Genomic DNA, 12072 nt, shown 5'->3' with positions numbered 1-12072 from the left:
TTCGGGGCAGTGGACAGGTATCATACAAATACAATCAAGATTTGGTGCCATACAGTTAGAATGAATTTTGCGGGAAAAATGTTCCTAGTACCATATATCACTATTGACAACTCTTCAGTTCACCCTTTAAGCGTGTGAGTGAGCTGAGAAGCCCAGGAAGGAAGGTAATGAAACTTCAGAAGCAGGAAATTGTGAAGATAATTGGGGCTAGCTGGTCAATGACTCACATCAGGCAAAGCCTGCTAAAACATGGTCTACTTGCAGGACATCAAGGTTACCAAGAACAAGCTGAAGAAGTAGGAAATAAAATTTGGGAAGAATAAAACATGTAGCAAGGCCTGCAAGGTGATGGCCAAGTCTTGCTATGAGAAAACTGAACGACTGACCTTGATTTGGTTTCATCAGCAGAGGTCAACCAGAGTGCATGTTTATGGCACTGAATTTAAGGCCACTGTCTCCAAGGCATCCAAGGGTTGGTTGTTCAGTTTAAGAGTTGGTAAGGGCTTTCCCACAAGAATACTCATGATGAAGCCTTGGTCTGCTCTATTGCTTCTTGCCAACTAACACCTTGGCTGACGAGAAGGAAAGCTTTCAAAGTATCCTGTGTCTGCTTCGTTAGGTGCAAATGCTTCTGGCGGCAGGTACTGCTACAAACCAGTCATAGCTGGACATGCAAAACAACCACTACCCTATGAAGTTTGATGAATAGTCTCCAAGTGATTTGATACATATGGCTAAAGGTTGGTTTACCACACAATTATTCATAATTGCTTACATTACTTTTGTAAGGAGGTTATTCCAATCATTCCCAATTGCTTCTATACCTACTTTTGTAAGGAGGTTATTCCAATCATTCCCAATTGCTTCTATATCTACTTTTGTAAGGAGGTTATTCCAATCATTCCCAATTGCTTCTATATCTACTTTTGTAAGGAGGTTATTCATCATCAGACACAGGACCTTGGCACTGCTAGACACTAAGTGAAGGCTTTGCTTCATATAAAGAAAAAAAAAAAAAATGAGCCTGCATATACTACCACAACCCAGTTGGTTGGTGACAAAGATCGTATTTGGGTCATCCCTTTTCCTCTTAATACAACTGCACTCATACATAGTAAACAACCTCCTGCAATGCATACACACATTTCAGTGGAGTGGTTCGTTGCTTATAACCATATACTGTATAATGAAGAGTGTATACAGTACTGCATATTGACAAGGGGAAGGATGTGGGTAGAAATTACAGTTTTACATCCATAGAGTTTTTTCACAATATTTGTTACTTTCCCATATCCAGCAGGGCCTTGGATGTATTAATCCAGATAAATGATAGAATACTGTAGTGGCAAATAGATGGATCTGGAACAATTTCAGCTGTAATTTGACTTCAACTGGGCTCTCTGTTTGGAGTTAATCCTACTACAACTTCACATGGACTGGTATTGCCAAACAAATGAGGTTTGTAGTTTCTGTGCTGGGTATCCAGCATTGTTAGATGCATAATTCATGGTAGACTTGATTTAGAAAATCCATATGAAAATTGTGCCTCAGAAATTACAATATTTAGATAACTTTTCCTTCCTATAGGCTGACACAAAACAATGGATGCGATAGGATTGATTTTCTTGCCCGCAGTTAAATGAACCAATGACTATTGGGCCAACATGGGGTCACTAGGTAGTTGATTCCACTAAAGGTTAACACTTTTTTAACCTTCCTTCTATTCCAGTCCTGAGGAATATATCTCCCACTATTATCTGAGTCTCCATGTTTGGAGACACACTGGAAGTTAATAGTTTTCCCACGTAGCAAACATGAGCCACTTCCAGATATGGAAGCAGACAGGCAATCACTTAGAGGGAGGGTCTGTCCAACACCTACTTGGCTAAAGCCACTGTTTACCCAAAAAAGGGAGGAGTCTGCTATGAGAGGAATTGCTGACAAGTGCCACCTCCTTTTTTTAGCATCCCTGGGATAGCCAGCTTGACTGCACTGAGAGGAGTTGAGTTAAGCAAGGTCTCCTTATATACATCATTGCTGTCCTACTGTCTAAGACCAATAAAATATGGGTCCTCTTCAGGGACTTCAAAATTTTATAAGAGACGATTAGACAGCCATCAGTTCTAGGAAACAGATGTGAAGCTACCTTAAAACAGGCAACAATCTTCTAGCTTCCTGATGATCGTGCGACTAGCCTCCCCAACCTGCCAAGTGTGTGTTGAACTACCTGCATGGCCAGAAGAGTCAGATCAACCTGTTTAGCAAGAGTACCATTCCAAGTCTATGGATGGAGTATCTTCCTAACCACTGGCCTTCCCAATGAAGGTAATCATAAACCCTTTTCCAAGCATGTGAGAGCCAGGCTGAGGGCTGAATCTACCATAGTTAAAATATGTAACAGGCCAACGATATATTCCAAATGTCGTTGGGGAACCCAGGATGGGTCCAACAACATTTCCTTATTCTTGTTTGAGTCTGGCTGAGAAGAGACAACCAGCCATGAAGTGTAACCCAATAAAGTCCCACTATACAAAATGACTGTTATGAAAGAGGCAAGACTTGTTCTAGTTGATCAGGAAACTCTTCAACTAGTTTGTTGACTATGTCCCAGTTAGTCAGAAAACCATTAAACTAGAGTCTGTTGACTACCACTCTCAGGTTTTGTAAGCGCAGCCCTCTTGGGTGGTTCTCAAGCTAGCCAAAAATCTAGGTAGGGAACCAGGCAGATTTCCTCTATTCTGAGCTCCCAGAGTTATTGCCAATTTTGTTTAGATTCTCAGGGCAATGTTTAAGCCAAAGGTTATGACCAGGAACCTGTGCTTGTTTCCCCCTACACTGAACCCTACGCAGATTGATTTGAGTTTGATTTTCTTGAAATTTAGGCTGTCAAGCCAACCACTGTGGCACTTTTAGCAATTCACTGCTTAAGACAGTAAAGAGTGGGTGTTGGAGTGGTTGGACAGCAAGATAAAAGGATCCAGAAAATAATGGTGATGTAGTACATGGATCTAGAGGTGAAACTGGGAGAAAACCCCACAGTAGCACAAAGAGGTACATAGTTGAAGTGGTGAACAAGACTGAAGCAAGCAGGAATGGAGGTGAAGTGAAAGGCTAAAAAATGGGTGGAGCTAGGGGCTAAAGGAATGCTGCAAACACCCATTAGTGATCAAACCATAGGAGTGGGCAGAAGGAAACAAAGATAGGGATGTATCAGTTAATTGCCATTCAGATTAATAAAAATGGGATAGGTCCCATGTTTAATGATGGAACTAGCAAAGGAATTTTGGCAACAGTTGTCATCCAGGACTTGTAGCACATAAAGTACTTATCCAACTTTGACTTGTCAAGGAGCACTCTTCCTTCAAAAATCGTTCTTGGAGACACTAAAGAGATATGCCAGATGGCATATGAACATAGCCTTCCCTATGGCTCCCTTAATGAAAGAATTGCAAATATTCATCCACAGAGGTGTCCAGTTATTGGAAAAACCCCTTCAGGGATGGGCAAATGGGTCCATTGCTACCCCAGCCCATTGGAAATATGCTTTGGCCCCCATGGGTGAGGACTTCCACTGCATATAGAGCTGAGCTGTAAAAGACAATTCCCAACCTATCAATTCCTATTAAACAGCACCTCTTCCTTTGCTCTAATGTGCATTCTGGTAGTTGCCTTTCTTTCCCCTCAACAGGCACATCTCTATCTGCTACAAAAGGGATGCTGTTATTATTATAACTGCTACTGCTGCAATTGTTGGTAACCCTCTTCTGTTGCTGGAGAGATCCTTTAGGGATGACTGGAGTCTTGTATGGTTCCAGGTTGTACTGAGGCATTTTGGGTTTGTAGGGTGGAACTCCCAGGAATATTGTTTCCTAAGGTTGCACAATAGCAAGCAGAGTAGGTATAATACAATTCTGTTGATGGGCTTAAAGTATGAGTTCCATTACAACCGAATCCTCAATGTGATCATGACAGAAAGGGGATCAAAGTAACAATAAGGTGGCACTGAGCCTTCCAATGCATCTCTTCAGGCTCTGAAGCACCACTCTACAACACATACTGCACTCCCCATATGGAAACAATTAAGAAGATAAGAATGAAACAGAATGAAGTTTGGAAATAACACATCGGGGAAAATTTGAGGGCTGTTGAACAATTAGCAGAAACAGAGTGACTCAGATAAACATTGAGGACTAAAAAGATATGTGTATGTACCAGGTTACCATAGCCAGCTGATCTTTTATCTTCTGCAGTAAAGTGATGTGTATGGGATTACGCCCAAGACTTGAAACAGGCTTTATCAAAATCATGGGTTTGTGGTGGAACAAGATATCACTACCTGAAACTTCTGTTACCCTCATGAATTAAGGAACCATAAATCATTTGCTCACCTCTATATTAACTCTTACAATCAATCATCTCGTTTTTTTTCTTTTAGTAAAATTAGAGTACAACATTTCATTTAGAAATATGTAAATATCAATGACCATGCTGTGTACCTGCATTCTGGTTCTTCACACCAATCATCATCACGTAGCTGTTCCTGCTCCCAGCAAAAGACTTCACTACCTTCACACTCCGGCAGCAAAGACCTTCAAACATGAAAAATGTATTAAAATGAGAATGACATAAATACAATAAATGAATTCAAGGTCCCTCAGTTTATTAGCATATACTTTACATTCATTATGATCTATAACTTCTTTTTAACACATTCCAACCAAGAGATCTGGTTACACTACCGATCTAACACATTTTATTTCTTACCCATAGAGCACCAAGTAATTTAAGGGGGCCGGCCGGCTAATGCCCTTTTTTAAGGACAGGACTTTGATATTCATACCACTTAATAAGGTGACTTGGGACATCTCCAAACCGCATATGATTTTCGCCTCTGACCTTCGGTTTTGTGACGCCAGGGCGATTTATCCCGAAAATAACCATTTTTCAAATTCTATCTCCTCCCTTGATATTTAATATTAAGACCTGGGATTACTACCATATATAGACCTGATGTAGACCTCCAATCGAATGGAGATTTTTTTTCTAAAAGTCATTTTTTTGCTAGATAGGAATTTTTCAATATGGTAAAAAAATAAACCCTATAAATCAGGAGAAAAAAATTTATAAAAAAAATACGAAACAAAAATTGGAAACAAGGGCTCTATTTGATTGTTCTATAATGTCTTTCTGAGTTATATACCAAATTCCAATGTTATAGCTTTAAAACTAAGTGAGAAGATAGATTTTGAAGGTCAATAAGTATAGTTTTGAGATACGGGCATTCAAAGTTTTCCTTCGTATTTCTATAAAGACAATGCTAATAAATAATGATTATTATGAATGTATATTTTTTTTTTGTATTAATAAACCAAAACTATTTTATTTATCATAATTTAATCATAAATGATGATCCCTTTGCTCATATATCGCAGCCTGGGGCACTGCTTGAGGCAAGATGGGGCACTCCTTCCTACGCAATTCTCTCTCTCCCCTTCACTAACTCGGCTTATTACAGCGAATTTTCTTCTTCTATATGTTAGCGAGATGTTTTCCTTGTATTTTCCTCTTTGGCATGATAAAATTCTTCCCCGAAACAAAGATTAACAAACGTAAATGCAAGAGAATGTCAAGAGGTGAAACTCGAAGGCGTACTCTTTTTTTTACAAAGACAATTTAATATATCATGATTATTATGAATTTCATATTCCATTTTGGGTATTAAAAAACCAAAACTTTGTTATTTGTCATAAATGAAGATCTCTTTGCTCAAAGATCGTAGCCTTGGGCACAGTGTGACGTGTGCTGTCAAGCAAGACGGGGGCGTTACTAAGCAACCCTTACTTCACAACCCTCCCCTCTCTCTTCACTAACTAAGCATATATTATGATATTCTGTAATAATACTTGAGCGATTTTTCTTCGTCTGTATGTTAGCGAGATGTTTTCCTTGTCTTTTCCTCATTGGCATGATGAAATTCTTGCCGAAACATACATAAACATACGTGAATGCAGGCGAATGTCAGAGGTGAAATGGAACGTGTAGACTACTTGAAGTCTGTGATCGCACTAAATCAGGACTGGACTTGGTAGCTGAGCCTGAAGTCTCCTTCTCGACTCGGGGAATGTCTACAGATGCCATTTCTCCCAATTTCTTTGACAATAATTATCAAAATTTACGATAATAGAAGAAATATTGCATTTTCTTGTACGGATCAATGCTTTAGGCTTATTGAGTTACGTTAACTAATTACCCTGTAACTACGAAAGTAAGAGGAATTTTGACGAAATATTTCGTATACGTATTCTCAATTGCCATATGAAGCTCCATGAATTTTTTCATGACTTTGCATTTTTCGCCCTATACCACCATATATAGGGGTTCCGGCCGGCCCCCTTAACATATGGTAGTTTCACCCCGGTATTCACAGGGGATGGGTACCAGATGCCCCCATGAATAACTAGAATCCACAAATAATTGAAATCCCCAAATAAAAATGCTGAAAACTGCCTATTTTGTTAACTAAAACTAAAAAAAAAAAATTAATTCCTGTTCTTTTAGTTTTATCACAAAAAATGTATTTTCTAGTGAAATTGATAAAAAAAATGACAGGAATTTGAGGATATTTCTTATAGAAAAATAATGCGAATGGGCAAAATTTCCTGCAAATAATGGGAGTATATGTTCCACAGAGAAATCCGCATATATGCGAGTCCGCGAATAAAGGGGGGGTTGACTGTACATAGAAAAAATGAAGAAGAGATCTCTGTATTTTCAGATCACATAACATGTAATATGATCTAAACAACCAGATTTGCTTTGAAAAATTAAAATCAGCTCAAAAAAGAGGTTAAAGAAATAAAAACCTCATCTTTACTTGACCATTAAAAAATCTGTCATCTTTTTAACTACTATACTATCAGCTATCCCTCCCTAATTATAAAAATTCTAAACCAATCAGACAAACCAGATCTACTTCACAAGATATTTGAGGCTGACAGTCTCCTGTTCATGTTCCTCTACCTGATCATTTCTGTCCTTAGCCAGACGTTAGTAACTTCGTATAGGTTCAAGGGACACTTGGCATCGAGATCTAGATGGGATTTCCTTTTGGTATTTAAGGTGTAATGACAGTGGCATACACAGCAAATATTAATTTCAAACTAAAACTTAATAGTTATAACCAAAATAACCAAAATTTCATTTTAAAATTCTAATTCTTACTCAAATTATACAAAACAGTTTCTTTACCTATACTCGAATGGGCCCATAGTGGGTGGGAAGTTTGATAAAATGGCTAACTGGTGAGGAAGAGTTTCATTCCCATGATATGTAAACATGGCATCTACCCCACGCCAGTCATAACCACGGGCAAATTCTACAGCTGCAGAAACAGCAGATTGACTTCGAAACTTATCAAAGAAAGTTGCATCATAGTGCTCTGGTGCAACATGAGCGCCCCCAAGAAGAACCTAAAAAGCAAAATAACTGATGAGTACTTTTTTTAGTTAAAGCCTTTTAAGGCAAAAAACTTACTTCATCATAAAATACCACCAATTACAAATTTCTCATTAATTCTAGTTGTAACTTCTCTACTCTCACCTCATATGTTGCTAAACGATCCAAATACATAAGGAGCTTCTGTCTGGCACGTATAACTTTCTTCTGTTCGCAGTTTAGATTTTTGAAGTCAATCTGTAATATTTTTAAAAATTACACTTAAGATTAAGCAGCATCATATAAAATAATCAAATTTACACTCCAATATTTGGGACAAAAATTAAGATACATTTTAGTGGTGGGGCAAATTTACAAGTTGTATTTCTAAACATAAGGAAATAGATTCCATTAGCCATTACAGTTCACAAATTTTACAGTTGACAAAATTACAATCAGAATGCTTTTCACATCATGTTGTGTGCCTGGCACCACAATAATAATATGCAACATAACATCATAAGTAGGAGTTTTGGACGTCCTTATTGGTTTTTTGTCTTATTACTTCCTTTTATCTACAAATATTTTCATCACCTTTTCCTAACCCTCACATTACATACCCATACCCTCTTAAACTTTGAGGCTCGTTCTACATTGCAGCCACTTGACAAAGCATCTCTGCATCAACAGATTGCAGTGTGTCTTGTTTACATTTATGAGAGAGTTTCAAGTGACAAATTCCCCAAACATCTGGCTAAATAGCAACAATCAAAATGAATGCCACAGAAACTGTAGTAGCTATAATCATGAAGACATAATGCATTCATGAGATAAAAATATGTAACAGTAAATATTCATCTCCAGATTCCAAACTTTCCTTCCCAATTTGTGCATGCATAACATAATAAAACGGTACATATCTTTATAATACCCCATAATCCGAAAAACAGCATTAACTAATGCTATAATATGTATTATTTCTCATAGTTTTCTAACACTCCTGAGTTAACTCAGAGAGGTAAAAATGTCATATGTATTTCAAAGTCTAATAACTTCCAAAGTACTGACAATTTACAAAAAAAAAAACTATGTACGTACTGCATTTTATTTTCTACAAAATATTTACAACAATAAAAAACTGCTTGTTTTTTACACAATTCAAAAAATTTGAAAGAAAAGGGTTATAGCAAACAACCAAAACACTTAAGGATATATTTTACAAGTGATGATGCAATTATGAGACTATAACTCCACAATCATATGTACTACTATATGAAAATTAACAGATGTACTGGAAATTTTTCTCTTTACTTTACCTTATAAAAAGTTAATTTTCACAGTTACATTTATATTTTCATACAAACCCTTTATTTATATTGGTAATTTTATTTGTCACAAAGGATCCCAAATAAAAAAACCTTTGAATAATGAAGTCATTAACATGCACACACCACACATGCAAGAGGCAGATCCAAAGGTCCCAGTTGTCCATACAGCTCACACCTTTTGTTGTTTGCACCTCTGACAGCATGAACATGGTGAGAGGAGGAATGTTATGCACAAGAAGGGGTTTATATGACAAAAACAATTATGTTTAATAAGAAATTAAATTTGCCTCACAGCAAACCCTTTTACTTACTACTGCCTGAATTCCAATTTTGGTAGGGAGAAACTGAGCTGTCAGATCCCCAGACCTAGCTGAGAAATAATGATCTATATTGCACTTTATGTTACAAGCATAAAGACCTCTAGTTAAGCCTAAAGGAACTGAATGTATGTACCCTAATAACAGTAAAATGTTATTGTCATGATACAATAAAGTTTTATGCATACTTACCTGGCAGATATATACTTAGCTATAGACTCCGTCGTCCCCGATAGAAATTCGAATTTCGCGGCACACTCTACAGGTAGGTCAGGTGATCTACCGCCCCGCCGCTGGTGGCGGGAATAGGAATCATTCCCGTTTTCTAAGACAGATTTTCTCTTCCACCTGTCTCCTGAGGGGAGGTCGGGTGGGCCATACACCGTATATATCTGCCAGGTAAGTATGCATAAAACTTTATTGTATCATAACAATAACATTTTTATGCATTCAACTTACCTGTCAGATATATACTTAGCTGATTGGCACCTTTGGCAGAGGGTAAGAGACAGCTAATCTACTGAAATAGACAGGAAACAACATATGTTGTAGGTAATAAAATTAAAAACCTTGATTCCTACCTGTGTTAGCGAAAGACTTCATGGCTACTGCCTAGGAGCCCGTATCGCTTCAAGAGCCTCAGCGAGGTAGTGACCTCATGCTAAGAGTTCTTGATGGTCTGTTACAGGGGTCTTACCCACTTACGCTTCAGAACCTTAGGATCTTTGTCAATGGGGTCCTATCCACTTACATGACAAAACATCCTTGCCTATTGGCATGATCATAGAGCACGACACTAATCCCGATCACCTGATCCTCATTGGGGTTAGTACTAAGATTGAAAGGAGTCATCCCCGAACATCCTTTCAAGCAACCCACAACTCAACAACAATATTAAAACTAATTATTAAAAATATTAAAAACAAATTTAAGGATCAGCGTCTGCTCCATTTCCCAGCATAGTATCCGCTGATACATAAGGTCCAAGAGCAAAACATTTATCGTATGTTATTCTAACATCCTTTAAATAGTGGGATGCAAATACTGAATTGCACCTCCAATAAGTTGCTGCTAAAATGTTTCTCATGGACATATTCTTCGTAAAAGAAAGGGAAGTTGCCACAGCCCGGACTTCGTGAGCTTACACTCTCAGCAGCTTTAAAGAGTTCTCTTGGCAATTCCTATGAGCTTCGGTAATTACATTTCTGACAAAGAATGCCATTGCGTTCTTTGACATAGGTCTCTTGGGGTTTCTTACCGAACACCAAAGACCTTGTCGACTTCCCTGAAGCTGTGTCTTCTTTTCTAAATAAAATTTTAAGGTCCTGACTGGGCAAAGGGACCGATCCAACTCTCTTCCTACCAGAGAAGAGAGTCCCTTGACTTTGAAACTTCTAGGCCAAGGTTTAGAAGGGTTCTCATTCTTTGCTAGGAAAAGATCCTGGAAAGAAATGACAGCCGAGTCTTTTCTAAATCCCACCCGAGAGTCCAAAGCATGCAATTCACTGATCCTCTTAGCAGTTGCGAGAGCCAACAGGAATATGCATTTGCTAGTAAGATCTCTGAATGAGATTTTATCTATAGGTTTCGAACCTGTCCGACATCAAGAACTTTAGGACAACGTCCAGGTTCCAACTCGGGGGAATCGACGATCTCAATTTCTTAGTCTCGAAAGACCTGATGAGATCATGAAGATCCTTATTATTCTCGAGATTCAGCCCTCTGTTTCTAAAAACAGCTGAGAGCATGCTCCTATATCCCTTGATAGTTGATACGGCCAATTTGGATTCTTCTCTTAAGAAGAGGAGAAAATCCGCGATTTCGGTTTACAGAGGTATTGGAAGAGGACAGCTTCTTCGACCTACACCATCTACGGAAAACTTCCCACTTCGATTGGTAGACCCGCAGGGTAGAGGCTCTGCGGGCTCTAACAATTGAAGTTGCCACTTTCTTTGAAAAGCCTCTCGCTCTGACCAGTCTTTCGATAGTCGAAAGGCAGTCAGGGAGAGACTTTGGATGTTTTTGTGGAACCTCTCGAAGTGGGGTTGTCTGAGCAGATCTGTCCTGTCTGGTAGAGATCTGGGGAAGTCCACTGTCCATTCCAGTACCTCTGTGAACCAGATTCGGGAAGGCCAAAAGAAAAGGGAGCAATTAGAGTCATTCTCATTCCCTCCGATGCCACAAATTTCCTTACTACTTCCCCCAGCAATTTGAATGGGGGAAAGGCGTATGCATCTATGCCTGACCAATCCATGAGGAAGGCATCGATCGCTGTGGCTCTGGGATCTTCTTCTAGCGAGCAGAAGTTGTCTATTTTCCTGGAGAGGAACGTGGCAAACAGGTCGATCTGGGGTCTCCCCCAGAGTGACCATATTTGTCTGCAAGACTCCTGAGTGGAGCATCCACTCTGTCGGGAGAACCTGATTCTTTCTGCTCAACCTGTCTGCCCTTAGGTTTTTTACTCCTTGGACAAACCTTGTACGCAGAATAATGCCCCGTTCCTCTGTCCAGGTTAATAGAGCTCTCGCTATTTCGTTCAGAGAGAAAGAGTGAGTGCCCCCTTGATTCCAGATGTAAGCCAGAGCTGTGGTGTTGTCGGAATTGACTTGAACTACCACCCCTCTGACTTCCGCTTCGAAGTATTCCAGGGCTAGATGAATTGCCAGGAGTTCCTTTGCATTGATGTGCAGAGTAGTTTGTTGTCTGGTCCAAATACCTGCTACTTCCTTTGGACCCAGTGTTGCTCCCCAACCTGTTTCCGAGGCATCGGAAAACAACACTCGGTGAGGGTTCCGAATCAAGAGGGACACCCCTTCGTTCCTTGTTAATGGGGTTAACCACCACTTTAGGTCGGATTTTATCCCCTGTTGAATGGGAAAACAGTCTGACAAGTCTCCTGTCTTTTGACTCCACATTTGTTTGAGATAAAACTGCAGAGGTCTGAGATTTAATCTCCCTAGGGAAATGAACTGCTCTAACGAGGAAAGGGTGCC

General features: G+C 39.1%; 1 protein-coding gene across 1 annotated transcript in view; it reads right to left on the bottom strand.

The window, feature by feature from the left end:
• The window catches only part of LOC135195870 (NBAS subunit of NRZ tethering complex-like), a 227704-nt gene that overhangs the window by 13504 nt on the left and 202128 nt on the right, over window positions 1–12072 (bottom strand). The window contains exons 9-11 of the mRNA XM_064222380.1: window positions 7600–7692; window positions 7249–7469; window positions 4497–4589 (exon numbers count right to left, since the gene is read on the bottom strand). Coding sequence (XP_064078450.1) covers window positions 4497–4589; window positions 7249–7469; window positions 7600–7692 — 407 coding nt within the window. The remainder of the gene's footprint in view (window positions 1–4496; window positions 4590–7248; window positions 7470–7599; window positions 7693–12072) is intronic.

The sequence above is a fragment of the Macrobrachium nipponense genome, chromosome 17 (assembly GCF_015104395.2).
Source record: "Macrobrachium nipponense isolate FS-2020 chromosome 17, ASM1510439v2, whole genome shotgun sequence".
Lineage (NCBI taxonomy): Eukaryota > Metazoa > Arthropoda > Malacostraca > Decapoda > Palaemonidae > Macrobrachium > Macrobrachium nipponense.
The sequence above is the reverse complement of the archived record's forward strand: the minus strand, read 5'-3'. Positions and strand labels throughout refer to the sequence as shown.